At 36.2% G+C, this 16138-nt stretch overlaps 1 protein-coding gene across 1 annotated transcript in view; it reads right to left on the bottom strand.

Annotated features, from left to right (window-relative positions):
- Nucleotides 1-16138, bottom strand: part of LOC150078442 (LIM domain-binding protein 2-like) — a 374189-nt gene that overhangs the window by 138632 nt on the left and 219419 nt on the right. The window contains exon 9 of the mRNA XM_090384564.1: nucleotides 12482-12605. Coding sequence (XP_090240690.1) covers nucleotides 12482-12605 — 124 coding nt within the window. The remainder of the gene's footprint in view (nucleotides 1-12481; nucleotides 12606-16138) is intronic.

Raw genomic sequence — 16138 nt, 5'->3', positions numbered from 1 at the left:
ACACTGACCAAAAACTTGTAATCCAAATTACGTTTATCCACCAGAAAATTATAATCCAATTAACACACTTCGAACTGAAACAATGACATGTAAGATATGAATCAAAACCAAATATCAATTAATATTAGACATTTACATCTACATCCCTCTAGAAGTAATTTTCTGACCTGTGATGTTCATTGTTACTATAACCATATGGCATCCGCAACAAATGCTTATGCCTATTGTTACATTAACCACCACAAAGGTGTACTTAAAATGCCTAAAACTCATACATGATTTTTTTTTTTTTTTTTTTTTTTTTAATTGATGCAAGCCATGCACAGTCACAGATAATCAGTATATAATGTGCACAACAATATCACCTTTTGTGACCTTCAAAGATGATAGCTTCTCTACACCAACATCTTCAGTCCCAGGTAGATTACACCCTGATCCTATTCCACCTATCATTTTTACACAATATATTTCTCTGACAGTACAGTCAACTGACTACAGCTACTGCCTGTGAGACCAGTGCACTTTGCCACAGAAGATCTTGTGGTGACTTGTGTTGCAGAAGTTTAGTCTCTAACATTATGCTGGGCAGCTGGGTGCTTGAAGGGTTCCTCCTTTTAATTTCATCGAGGGCATCCCTGTTCCTCCAGTCTTCACATAAGCTCGTCAGATCACTGACTTGGTGATTAAGGTCCTCACACTATATACAAACACAGCACATAAAGACATCCCATTTGCCATATCACATCCCACTATGATAACTCCACGACGCGGCCACAATTAGTACAATGAATGTAGCTGTGATTCGAAGGGAACCATCATTGCTGGGTCTCACCCAGGCCAAGGCATTACGACTACAGTGAGCTTTTTGCTTTGAGGTATGATTGTAGTCTAAATTTATTTTAAAAATTAAACTTGCTGCACAAACTAAGAGGGAAGAGCATAATAAAACATGCTATTGTCATATTTTGTTATGTGGTATGCACTTCACAATTTTTTCTAAATAACACTACTGACTTTCTAATTTCTTAACTAAAAACAAAAAAAAAATATGCCAACCTATGTGATTAGAACCTTCAACATTAGTTATTTACTACAACTGAAACATTACATTAGTCATAAAAAGAATAGGTTGAAATGCAGTCTGGTTGCCCACAAAGATAGCAACCCTTGTCCAAGGAAGGGTTTTCATTTGTCTTAGGCATATTTCCTGCAAGCAAAATCAAACCAGTTCATTCTTTTGCAGAAAAGTGCTTTAATATGGTCTGCATTTTGCCACAACAAATCCACTGTAGGAATTTAGCCATTATTTGAGCTTGGTGGATCTATCAGTCAGCATCAAAGTGCTGAGGGCTGGGTTTTCTCAATATTTGGATTTATATCTTTTTTTGTGGAAGTATAGACATTATCCTATGTCCATTTCTTCCTCTGCAAAGGGGTCCCAAGACCAATTTGTCTGGTACTCCTTCACCTCAACATCCACTTTCCCTTAGTTTACAGATGTGATTTCAGGTTTCTTAGGATTTATTTCCTCTATCACTTTGTTTTGGTAGCAGCAGAGCATTAGTAGGTAAGATACAAGGGGGATTTGAAAAGTTCATAACCTGAGTATGAAAGGGTACAGGTACAGTGTTAAAAATTTCTGTACTTAATGTATAACACTTCAAATAGTAACCCACAAAGCAAATAGTAACCTTAGAAGTTTCATGCAGTTTCAATAGTCTTTTTTAATTGCATGTCTGAAGTCAATGAAGTTGTGTGAATGAGGAAAGATGGACAAAATCAGTCACCGTGCAGCCATCCAATATTTGGCAAAAAGTACTCCAGAAGTTTTTCACAGTATATCTGGTGATGGGTGACAGTTTATTACACTGCCAGTGTCTTAAACTTCTCATCTGAAAGTTTGTACCACATAATAACAGAAGTTCTCACTATGAAAAAGGTGTCAGCTTTGATGGGTTACAAAGCCGTCGACAGCAGAAAACTGCACAAGGGTTGTCAAGTGAAATCTGAATCATTTTCAAGCAGATCCAGCAAACTTTCTTGCAAGGTTTGTGACCATGGATGAGATATGGTCACTTTCAACCAGACAAAACAGCAGTCCAAAGTAGAAACATGGCTCTTCTCCCTTCTGAAGAAAGCCAAGTTGAGTCCTTCTGCTGGCAAGGTGGTGGCACCGGTTTTTGGGGATGTTGATGGAATGTTGCTAGTAGATTACCTTCAGAAAGGCAAGGCAATCACAAGGGCATATTACGCAAACTTAGTGAAATATTTGCATGAAAATATCAGAGACAAATGCCAAGTAAAACTTAGCAAACACATATGCTCACAAGTCTCATTGCCATGGCTGCATTGCACAAGTGCAGCTTTGAAATCTTAAACCATCCTCTACATTCACCATATCTAGCACCATCAAACTTTCACCTATTTCTTAATTTGAAAAAAAAAAAAAAAAAAAAAAAATGCCTGCTCATATCGATTTTCCCACCAACAGTTATGTCACTGCTGCAGTATGCATTTCTGAACAGCCAAAAGAAAATGTTCTCTGCAGGTGGTGGCTAAAATGTATTGACTCCAAAGGAGACTATGTGAAAAAGTAACACATTACCAGACTGGTCAAAATTTTAATCTGCAGATTATTAATGCATTAAGAGTCTCTATTAATAACCAGATCAAGAGCATTGCTTTCTCTCTAACATGCTGGTGAAGAAAGAAAATAGCCATCCAATAAATCCACAAAAGTCTTGCAACTGTTGGGGTAACCAACCCACAAGTTCCAGTCAATATTTAGAAAGTTAAAATCCCCCACTATAAGTCATTCTCATTTATTGGCTCATTCTATGTCTATCTGTTCTTTATATTCATTACGGTTATCAGGAATATATAAGATAAGATACTCCTACTGCCCTTTTTGTTTTCCAGTACTTATGTCACACCAAACTGACTCAACATAGCACTGACCACTCATGTCAACTGGATGTCCTGCCTTAGATGTTATGTGCTTCTTAATAAGGGCATGACTCCTGTTCTGTCTGTTTCTTCTGTACACTACCATGTCACCAATATTACATCTTCATTTGATGATTTGACCTGTACTTCAAATTCAAATTTATTTACTGTTCTCCTAGCATTAGTATACAAGCAAGTATGCATGCACCTGTTTTCAACTCTTAGTAACTCTAACATAGCACATGTATTTGCTTGTTCTGTGAGGACCCTCAGCACACCTTAATCACTGACACCCCGCTTTCCAGGCTGCTGCATATTCCAATAGATGCAGTGCAAGAATCACTTATGGCTCTGCTTTCAGATGCTATTAATCTATTAGTTGGTGTATCTCCCCAAGCTAGTAGTTTGCCAACCCTTCTAACATTGCTTTCATAGAATCAACAAAATATTCTTGCACCCCCCCTTCTATCAGTGTATCCCACCCCTGTAAAAACAGTTTCTCCTGTTAAGCTGAGACCATGTTGAGAAAAATTCTACTTCATGTAAAGTGCAGCCATTATCAACCCACTGCAGGATGGAAGCCTCCTCAACAATTCATGCTGAGGGAAATGGACCATAATCTGCCACGCTGGTCCAGTGCGGGTTGGCAGATCGACCGTATTCAGCAGTCAGGGGCTTGAACCCCGGTCTACTCAAAGAGCGTGTGCTACTGCACTCCCGCTCCTGCCCACTTGGCTACGGAGACCTTATACAATTTTTTCAGGCTGAACTGATTAGCAAGGCACTCATCTCTTATCCCCTCCTATCATGTCTGCATAGACTCTTAATTTTAATTCTAAATCTTGACTTTTTCTCTGCATTGACCCCTACTCGTTAATTAAATCCTAGGAGTTCTTAACGTCATTCCAGGTACATCTCATCACAGAGGAAGCTTATTATAAAGAATTTACAAAATACACAAAATCCATATTTGAAACTAGGCAAAATAATCTTAGGGGCCACCTCCAAGGTGCCCCTTTACAATCAAATTCACCTGCCTAGCAGCAAAACCAAAGCTATGTAACAAAACTCTAGGGTAATCCTGATAGTGACTTCTCATTCCCCAGATTTGGCAAGCTGTGTGCCTCTGGTAGCCCCCAGCCCTTCTTTAATTTCTAGAGACTTGACTTTCTGAACTTGGCTTCTAGGGGGGCCTGTCTTATGTTTGTGTGAATGTGGGTGGTGCAGGCTTGCAGGTGCGAATGGAGCGTGTCTAATTATTGAAAATGAATGAATGAAGTGATGAGCCAGTTTGTTGTAAGTGCACATGTGTACGTGAGAAGCAAATAATTCTGTATGTACAGTGCTTGTCATGCCACCCATTATGTTCTTGGTTGTAGAATAAGTGGGTATCCCTCCTATGCAGCTTGGGAGTTGGGAGCTGGCTGTTGATGGTCAAATTTTTGCCCTCCCATGCCATCCTCATTCTGGCCACTGGGCTTCTGGGTGGGGGACTAATTGCAGGGCATGCATGCAGAAGTATGATTGGGTGATCGAGTGTTTGGGTGCGAGTGGGGGACTAGTGCTGGCTGCCAGGCATGTCGGGCACCTGTGCCACCTAGGTGAACCCCTGAGTGAATGTGGAGTGTTAACCTGGCCTGAGCACAAAAGAAAATAAATAAATAAAATGTGTCATTCATATTCTGAGTGCTGTAATGAGTGAGACAGCATATTGTGTAAATGAGAACAAGTGTGAATGTCCCATAAGTTTGATTTTGTGTGCTCATAATTATATGCAAAAAACAAAAAGTACTTCTGCAGGCCAAGTTGTGTAAGTGTAGTATGGATGGGTTGGCCATGTGTGTTAGCTGTGTGATGGCTAAATTAATAATGCATTCTGTAAGAATGAGAGAAAAAGAGAAAAAAAAAAAAAAAAAAAAAACACGTGTGTTTGTGTGTGCTGTCTGCACGAAAGAGGGAATAAATGTAAACAAAATATGAGTAAATGCTAGGTGAAGTTATTGTCCTATGTGCCTTGAATATATGTCACAAAAAAAAAAAGCATCCTGTTTGCTTGTTTGAATAACAGGTATGGGAATGTATGTTGTGTACTCGTGTAAACAGGTGATTCCTCCTGACTGTGGGGTGGGCAACCATTTTTTTGAAACCCTCTAGTGCCTGTGCTGGGCAGTGCTGATTCCTTTTCCTACGTGGCATGGCATCAGCATCTGACACTGGTTTCAGCTGGTCTGGCCAGTGTGCTAATGTCACTTGCCATGACAAACACAGAAAATCCTCCCATATAAAGCACTCGAGCCTAATAACATCTCCCCACCCGCCCTCTTCCATACCCTTTGCCTATCCCTAAGTTCTTCCTATCAACCACCTCCTGTACCTTCCACCTTTGTCCCAAATTTGCTGTCACCCCATGCTCCCTTTCAATTTTTTTTCCCTTTCCTACTTTTACCCCTTCCTACATTCCACTTCCTCCTGTTTGTCTATCTTACCCGCCCCCTATCAGGGCCGTCCCTGGCTAGCTCAGGTTGTTGAGTTTAACAACAACTAAGTTTCTAGGGCCATATTGTGTCTTTCTAATGGCGAATATGAAATAATAACTATATTTTATGATATATTGCTATCCGATTTAGGAAAGTAAATAGTTCTTTTTTATTAGGATCATCTCCCAGAATCTGCAATAAATTTATTGGTGACTGTGTATTAGCAATTGATTTAAAGGTGTTTAAGTGGATATTTTTAAAGTGGGGACAGTCCATTAACAAATGTCAAATGGTCAGTTGTACTTTACATGATGTACACTGGGGAGCGCTGTCATTAGTTAATAGATACGGGTGAGGTGAGTATGCCCAATCCTTAGCCTTCCTAAAATTGTTTCTTCTCGTCTGCTTTTCCAGAAGCTGGAGAGCCGCAGCTTTGGTTCTGGTTTTATTTGGTATAGTTTGTTCCTGTATGACCTCTCCAGATTAGTGACTGTCTATGGTAACATGCTTTCTGGATAATATGTTTATAATTGGTATATGGAGTTTGAAAAGTCTGAAAAAGAGAAGTATCGGGTTGTTCGGCTGCAAGATCTGCTCTTTCATTTCCTGTTATTCCACATTGTCCTGGAATCCAGCAGAATGTCACAGTTTGGTTCGATTCCTTACATGAAAGTAACAGAATTAATTCATTTTATTACAGGGTGAGAGGAGTTGGTATTACTATTTATGGCAGAGACAGCACTGGGCAAATCAGTGTATATATTAAGGCAGACGGCAAGCTCAGGTGACACCCATAGTTTGCTCCTGGCAGAGTACTCATACATCTACCTAACTAGAACTGCACAAACCCTACACTTACACAATCTGGTCTTTAAAGTGAAGTGAGATACAATGCAGGGTTGGGGAGCAAGCCCTAGTACCGCCAGAAAATTAACACTATGTTTTAATAACATTAATATCAACATATACTAATCCCCTTTTGTGCCTATAAAAGACAAGAGCTGCTCTACAATATCATCACTGTCCCCAGCAGACAGACCCTTATCCTATCCTACCTGTTTTTTTTTTTTTTTGCATAATATATTTCTTGTTTCCCTGAAAATTGAGTCTCCAATTATAGCTACTTCCTGTGGGACAAAGGATCTATGCCACAGAGGATATCATTGTGTTGTCTGATGCTGGAGCATGGGCTGGGCAGCCAAGTGCTTGATGGGTTCTCTTTTAATTCTTTGAGGGCTGTTGTTGTTGTTATTTGGTTTTTAGGAGCATTAGTAACTATGGCCATATTGCTCCTATGCATGGTCATTCCCTGACCTTTCCGCATCCTCCATATTTGGTGGTCATGGGCTCGAACCCCGGTCTAATCAAGAAGCATGTGCTACGCACTGCTGCTCCTGGCTACAGAGGCGCCTCTTTGAGGGCATCAACAATATTCTTCAAGCCCTCATATATCAGCCCATCAAAACACTGAATTTGTGCTTAACCTCCTCATGCTTTTGCAACAAACAGACACAAAGACATCTTCTATGGCTGTATCGTGTTCTGCTAAAGGTAGCCTCACATAACATGGAACATATAACACACATAACATAATCCTGCTTTTTAGGGGAACTGCCCTTGTAGTTTTCCCCTGAACCAATGCATTCGCACTACTTTGAGCGCTTTGCTTTGCTCTTCTAGTCTGAAACATGATTTTAGTCTAAATTTAATTTAAAAGAAACTCGTGAAACTAATAGATATGAAAATAATAACACTAAACAAATTCCACTTATTTTACAGCAGTACAAAACTGTGCTATTTTAAATTACTTCATGTACTATGTGATACAATTACATTATAATATCACTTTTATATTGCTATAAACTTATAGTTTGCAGACCTAATAAAAACACTTCTGATATTGATTACGCTCCTACAAAACTATACAGATAGGAATGATAGTATGAATCAGAGCTGTAATACTCAATGCGTTCTACGTTGATAATAATATTTGTAAAATAATAAGAGGAGTTTACCTCAATATGGTACGTAGAACACTTCCGTATGATACCCTCCAGAAATTAAAACGAAAAAATCGACAACTTACCGGTACATTAAGAGTAAAATATAAATAATTAAAAAACCAATTTAACACAATTCAAATCAATTAAAAATCAAATTAACGCAATTAAAAGAATCTAACGAAAATATTCAAAACGATTTTCCTTCCTGAAGCTGACAACGCTTTTCGACCGTATGTCGTAATCACAGGAATGAAAATTCATTCCTGTGATAAAAATGAATTTTCATTTCTGTGATCACGACATACAGTTGAAAAGCGTTGTCAGCTTCAGGAAGGAAAATAGTTTTGAATATTTTCGTTAGATTCTTTTAATTGCGTTAATTTGATTTTTAATTGATTTGAATTGTGTTAAATTGGTTTTTTAATTATTTATATTTTACTCTTAATGTACCGGTAAGTTGTTGATTTTTTCGTTTTAATTTCTGGAGGGTATCATACGGAAGGGTTCTACGTACCACATTGAGGTAAACTCCTCTTATTATTTTACAGATACGAATGATACAGCCACTAATAGTGGATATATCATTCCTATATCAATAGCACAATGATAGCAGCGTAGCTCAAATGTTCTTATATCAGTACAACACAATTGCAGCAAAAGTTGATTGATTTATTATACATTCACTGCCTTTTATATCTGCTAGGGTCATCTCTATGTGCATTAATGCTTCTCTGGGGTGATGAAACAATAAGCAGTACTTTTTAGTAAATGGATTTCATCTGTGAAGAGTCATTACTCCAAGTAACATCAGCATCTGTTGTTTGTAGCTTTCCAACATCAACAGATGCATTTGAATGAGATTCAGAATCTGCACCACTTGAACTGAATTCTATTTCAATATCAGATGACACATTATAAATAGCTGATTCAATGTTGGTTTCAACAAACTGTTCATCCCTGTTCCTTTTCAGTCCTGATGTCCCAGGCTGTGAATCAATTATAACAATCCTTTGATGTACAATTTCATAGGCAAACACTTTTTACACACAAAATTTTAATAGCAGACATGCACTAAGGATGATGTTTTGTTTTTCACAAACTAAATAATTAAAATTCAGCAAGCATAATCTTCCAAAAATTGTCTTTTATTCTTGTTGAAAATACTGAATCAGATAAAATAACTTCAACATAAGCAAAGAACACAGCTTTTATAGCACTCTCTACACAGTGTAATTGAAGCTAAGCAAAATCCCAGCCGTAATGCAATAGCCCATGTCAATCAATGTGCCGATATTGCTCAATTGTTCATTTCATGTACTGTTCCTTTTTACAGCACTCATTTAGTGACTGCAATTGAATAGGCGAATATCTGCATTGAATCATAAAAATTTCACGTCATTTGGATGCAAGTTTGTGTTCAGGCAGCAGATGTATTAAGCAACTTTGAAGGTCAAATAAAATACAAATTCACCAATTTAATCAGATAAACCCAAGTAAAACCACACTAATTTTAAACAAACATTAACAAAAAAAAATTTAAGCAATAAAGAAAGTTCCATTTAGCAGCTCAAGTGATCTGATATAAAGTAGCCTCGACTATACACATGCCGAGTAATACTTTCCCCAGGAATTTTACTACGTTTGCCCATCAAAAGGGTTCCCCAATACAAGACTGCTTGAAGTGTGTGCAAGCATAACTTTAATCCATGTCATCAGATATGCATACATGTATTATCTTTCTCTCCCCTAACTAGCAGTTTTTTTTGAATCTTAAGACCTCCTCAATGATATTGGCAAAGACCACAGTACTAACTTTATCCAAATGTATTTCACCTCTACAAAATAAGTTTCTTCTACCTTGAAGTGGAGGCCAGGCTGATAAAAATTTTCCTTAAAAGCCTGGCAAAACCCCCAAGTCTTGAGTTAATCCACAAGTTTTTTAAAGCATACAGTCCCTCTTATCATGCCTGGCAGAATTGCAGAAAGTACATTCTGACCTAACTCTCAACATTTTTTAGCATGGTCTATATTTATTTAACAAATCATCAATCCATGTGAGGTTAATGTTGTTTGTTCTCTTCCCCACATGAATAATAATGCTCTCTTTATGTTCCTTAAAAGCTCACAACCTGTTGTCAATTTTTGCTCCTGCCAGACACACCTTGTTCTATTCACCTATCCTTATCACAAAAAGTGTTTCCCACTTCCCCAACAATAAATTCTCCAATAAAACTATGTCCTTTTGAACCAGAGCAGCCTGCACTTGATTTGATTATTCACCAGCAAGGCCTGAATTGGAAGTGACCTGGCAGATCACTAGCTTTAGACCCATCTCTCGTTCCTCGTGTTTATTGAAATTGCTTGAAAAAAAAAAACAGTACTGAAAACACTTACCATGCACATTCTCCCTCACAGGCCTCAGCAAATTTCATTACTCTTTGCAAAACAGATCAACAGTTAGTAACCTGATGACTACCAATGCCATCCTTGGATTGTTTGAGGAGAAATAAAAAATGGCAATCACATATCTTGATATACAAGCTGCGTTTGATAGTGTTCAAATCCCAGCCTTGCTTAAACTCCTTCAGAATTATTATCACATCACAGGCAAAGAAAGTACTGAAGTTTCTGATATCCTTTCTTCAGAATAGAACCATCCAAATGTACATAGGAAAGCAAAGGTATACTAGACAAATACAAGCAGGCATTCCACAAGGAGGAGTCCTGTCTGGAATTCTTTTCACAGCTATCACTACCCGCTAACACACAATAGAACAGATATGATATCATATGCAGATGATTTAAAGATCTTTAAAATAAATTTGACCGATGAAGCAAAACACACAACAGTTTTTTTTTTTTTTGTAGTTGTTGGCGCATCGGCTTCTGTGGCCATAGTGCACCTCCCAAGGTTTTGGCAGTACTCTGATCCAAGCCCGAGGTGGGATTCGAACCCGCGACCTTTGGGTTGCCAGGCAGGCACTTTACCCACCCGGCTAGCCCGATCGGCACACACAACAGTAACCATCAACAAGACCTTATCTGAAGTACAGCAGTACCTCACGAAATTTGACCTGCAAGTGAACCCTGAGAAATCTGCCATCATGGTATTCTCACTTAAATCTACACCAACCATAATTTGGCCTGCACTTGACGGAGTCCTGATCCCCTGCATTGAAAAGCAAAGAGATCCGGGTGTGATCTTCGACAGAAAATTAAGATTCCATCATCATATAGAAGAACTCTGTGCTAAATCCAACAAGAAATGGTGGGTTGCCAAGCAGCACTTGCTACACATTCAGAACATAAACCTGATAAAAATGTATATCAGGATGATGATTTTCGGAGGTGTATTGTATGGAGTAGAGTTGTGGGGCTCGGCTGCAAACACCACAATTAAACTATTAATAGCTGCAGAATACTGGCTCCTGAAGTGGGCAAACTGGAAGTGTCATCTCCCACCACAGCAGCACACACCAATGGCCAAAGCGCTGAATTTAACCAGGTTTTTAGCACTCATGCACGAGAGGACTCATCTTCACTGTAAAAATGATTGCAGGAAGTGTCTCAGCGCCCAACATTTGGGACACCGTGTGCTGGCAGATCCCCCAACCAGCTCTCCGCTCCACTCCCAAGCTGCTTGCTCTTCCTTCACTCCCAAGCTGCTTGCTCTTCCTTCGAGGCTACATTTTAAAGATCGGTTCCTCCCTTATCAGAAGCCCCATCTAGTCCAATCCCTGGATGCTGACTTGTTTAAAATAATAGATAAAAAGTATAGACGGCTCATCCTAGATCTGCACATGGTCTCTACAACTACCAACTGATTTCAGATCATTATGGCTGGGCAAGAATCTCACAAAAAACCGGACTCAAGGAAACTATCTTTTGTTATCTAATTTAATCTTTATACTCCCGGCGAGGTTATCTCTGCCACTTGTTAACTCCTGGCATGATGCCGTGAAGGGTATTGTACCTTACAATAAAGATCTTATTTATACTTGAATCCTTAATGAGTCCCAGTGTTATTTGTTTTTAGGATATCTCCATCGATTTCTTCAATTAAAATGAATTTTATCTAGTAATTCACTAAGTTGTATTTTAAGATTGGCACCCCCTCCTCACATCTTCCACACACAGCAACCATCAACTGAACTAGGATTGTCTACTAGATTGACCCTGGAAAATATATACTGCAAGCAATACAAAGCAAAGGACTCGTGAAGCACAGGGGAACTGCCCATGCCCATTCCCATCTTATTAAACATATCCTTGGACAAAGTATTCAAAGTAGATCCTGTATCATTGTGACTAATTAATTTACTGAATGTAAGTAGATTTTATAAGTGAAAATATATTTTGATTTTCACATGATTAGCAATAAGTTAAAATAAGATTATACAAGAGATGATAGATAATTGTTATTTTATAATCACAATAATTAAAGGAGCAATAAAAGGGTTTTAAGAAAATTCAGTTTTCTATATCTCCATTTGCTTAATTAAATGAATATCCTCTTGTTTCACCTTGTTTATATGCAGATACGGCTCACAATACCTTTTCTAAAATGGTATGAAAATTACCTAAAATTTAATTAACATAGATCTATGCGTGTATTTATACTGAAATGTAAAATATGGCATTGTACTTTAAAATTTTGTAATAAAAAAATTTATTAATTGCACTTATTTTATGAATTTATTTCTTTTTACTCTTCTGTTTTATTCTATCCCTGTTCCCTCTAATAACTACTTGTGATTTCCCTTGACAGGTGTGTTCCACAATTTAAGATGCAAATTCAACAACAGACACTTAACTTCATAGCAAAAAAACTATCAATCTGATTAATATGACTAATATTAATATGCTTGAGAGAGAGAGATAATTTATAATATTGCAATTAATTCTAAATTAATTAGTGCAAAATAACAGATTAACTAACTGTTCATGTGCTAGTAGTAAATTAAACAGAAATCAATTTGACATCACTGCATATTAAATTTTAAAAAAATGCAATTAACTAAACAAATTAATGATTTTAATAAGAATACCACTTACCAGGTGGTGCTACCATCCTCTGCCACTTCTGAAAAAGAGTTGTTTTAAGACAGTCACGAGGACTTAAAGCATAAGCTTTATGACGTGACATCAGCTCTTGCATTGGCTCAAGGATCACACACAGCTATAAAGCAAATAGCTAAATATTAAAGTAAAACGTGGCTCAAAATAAAGTAATTTATTTCTTACCAAATTTGAAATTCAATTTATAAATCAAATACCAACTCTTAATACTGACACACACACACACACACACACACACACACACACACACACACACACACACACACACACACACACACATATATATTTGAATAATGCTTGAAATAGTTGAAAACTGAATCTTTCATAATAAAAAATAAAAAGATAAACATCAGAGGCAGCAAAAAGCATATTCCTCTACATGATGCTTGAAATATAAAAATAAATTTGAATGAGGATTAAAAAAATTAAAATAATGCCAGCAGCATGGCAAAACAGAAGACCGAAAATAGTCAAAATTAAAACATAACTATCAAACCAACCGAGAGGGAAGAGAAGGGTAAGAAGATTAAAAATATTGCAGCAGAAACTCTCCAAGATAATTTAGAAAATCTAAATAAAAAATAAAATAATAATCAATTAAATTTTGAATGGCAAATCACAGTAAGAATGACAAATTGCCACTAGACAAATCGCCGCAAAGGCGATTTGTCTAGCGATTGAAATGCAGCAATTTCCTGACCATTATTGACCTTGTGGTCCTCTGTTGAGATGGGGCATAATGGTCATTCTATTTTTGGTTTATTTTTGTTTAATTTTATTGTAGTTGGTGATATTTCACATAAATTTGGACTTGGTGCCTGTCAGATGGGGCGCTGTTAAATTTCTATTTAATTGGCATTCAAAATTTAATGGATTATTATTTTATTATCTTTGCATTTAGATTTTCTAAATTATCTTGGAGAGTTTCTGCTGCAATATTTTTACTCTTGTTACCCTTCTCTTCCCTCCCTGTTGGTTTGATCGTTATGTTTAATTTTGACTATTTTTGCTTTTCTGTCTTGCCATGCTGCTGGCATTATTTTTATTTTTTTAATCCTCATTCTAATTTATTTATATATATATATGTGTGTGTGTGTGTGTGTGTGTGTGTGTGTGTGTGTGTGTGTGTGTGTGTGTGTGTGTAAGCTTATATATATATATATATATATAAGCTTAAAGGACATATATATATATATCCTTAAAGCCTTAGCTTCATTCTGTCAAAAATTCAGGTTCAACAATATCCAACTAAAATACATTATACAAGTCATTGGTCTTTATAGAATTGGCAATATTACTACCTACTGCATTGAATTTTGCAATATTAAATTTACACAAAAATGGTTCAACGATATATCATGGTACTCATTGCTCAATAAGCATAATAACCTATTATCTTCAAACAGCCTATACAAATTTGATATGTCATATTTACAACTATGATCATCCATAGGCTTAAAAATTTGTAACTATAAACAACTAGCTACTAACATAGGAAATATTCTACCCACTGATCTCCCATGAGACTGCAATAACCCTATTTATGCCCCTTATATTGATCAACATCATGGGCATATTATTACAGACAATCTTAACATCATTAAGAACCATGACCTAAAAACTGCTATGAGCAAAAGGTTTTAAATACAGACCTATAAATAATGTTAAACTTAATAGTATCAATGAAGTATTATATTTAAATCTAATACATTTCGCTAAAAAATTAGCTTCTAAATACAATGTTCCACATGAAGAGTACCAAAATTGAATCACTATCGTCTACCATGACATTGTAAAAGCTATATCTAATGCCTACAAACTGTACAATAACTTTTACACACCCTACTAAAACCTTAAAAAACATAATAGAATTAGAAGACAATTTTATCATCACCCCAGTAGATAAAGCTTCCAATAACTTTGCCAAATTTTGTAAGCAATTTTACTGTATTCAGCTCAAAAATGAAATAGAAAATAGTACCACTTTCACTGCCTGCCATCTTAATCCTTCAGCCACAGTTAAAAAGCTAATTGCTCTACAAAAAAAATTACACACTAAATTATAGAACTCGACCCTGCCATTTCTCTATATCAGAGGTGGCCAACTTAATTTGTGATGCGATCTACTTTTTTTCTTCAAAATGTGTTGTGATCTACCATCTCAAGAATTTCATTGCACACAGTTAAAAAGGTTAATCAACACATATTTAAAAATGTTATTTTTAAATTTAAATACAATTCATAATTCTTCTTTTAAATTCATACGTATTTAAATTTTTAATTTATGCAAGGTTTAGGTTTAAAATTTTTATGGCACATTAGCAGCAGTGGCTATTATGCGCCAAGAAATTTATGCAAAGTTTGTGTCTTCATCTCATCTGCTAAGCTTTCAAAATCAGGAATATACTGTAATAAGGCCAACTGTAAAGAATCTTCTGTATGCAAATCCGTAAGAGTAGAGCGATTCTTCATCTTTGGTTGTTTTTTTTTTTTTTTCAAATATGAAAAGGCCGATTCACATAGATATGTGGAACCAAAACAGGAATTTTAAAGTTCACTGCATTTTTTTTTTTACATTTGGGTACTTTTCTCGGCAAACATATTTTCAAAAGTCTGTTTCTGATGATCGGGCTTTTAGGAAGATATCATTTCGCAATGTAATAATTTAATTTTCAAGTAATATTTTCTCCATGTGAAAAATCTCAGTAGATTTTTTTCTACAATTTGTTTCGTATCTAAGTCGACATTAAATAGATAAGAAATATATTGAACAATGTCTTCAATTGTTTCAAAATCATCCACAACTTTTTCAATTTCAGAAACATATTTCTCACTATTAAATTCAAAAACAGGATATTTTTGCAAAATGATAGGATTTTTTTTTTCTTTGAGATCCTTAGACATTGCCAAAAATTGATATTTATATGCAGAAATATTACTAATCATGCCACCCACATTTTTATTTTTTCCTTGTAATTCCAAATTCAGATCACTAAATTTACTGGTAAAATCTGCCAAATAAGCCAGACCACACAACCACTCTGTATCTTGTAGCTGCTGATAATCATCTTTCCTTTGATCAACAAATTTTTTAATTACATTCAGCAGATTTCGAAATCTCTGTAGAAACTTACTCCGACTCAGCCACGCCACATCACATCTGTGTGTAATATCAGATCTGGTTCATTTTCATTGAGTTGCATTTTGAAAAGTCTCCTTTGAAGAGATTGTCCTCTGATGGAATTCACAACTTTGAAAGCTATGTCCATAACACTTAGTATTTAATCTTTTGCTGGCTAACACTTGTTGGTGGATGATACAGTGGTAACTCAAAGAATCTGGGAATTCACCATCCTTTTGGCACAATGTAATAATTCCATTAAGATGCTCTGTCATCGCTTTAGCTCCATCTGTTGTTATTGATATGAGCTTAAATAGTGATAATTTAATTTTTTCAATAAAATTTTTGAACACATTAAATATATCAAGACCTCTAGTTCTTTCTTTTAACGAAACCATACCCAGCATTTCTCTAGTGGCAGAATCATCGAATAAAAATTACGAATTTTATACGAATAAATTTTATTCATATAAAACCATAAAAATAAAAACTAGCAATTGAGCTGTATCACT

This window comes from Mastigoproctus giganteus, chromosome 11 (genome assembly GCF_048544385.1).
Source record: "Mastigoproctus giganteus isolate SK-2022 chromosome 11, ASM4854438v1, whole genome shotgun sequence".
NCBI lineage: Eukaryota > Metazoa > Arthropoda > Arachnida > Uropygi > Thelyphonidae > Mastigoproctus > Mastigoproctus giganteus.
This window is presented reverse-complemented; position numbering and strand designations above follow the sequence as displayed.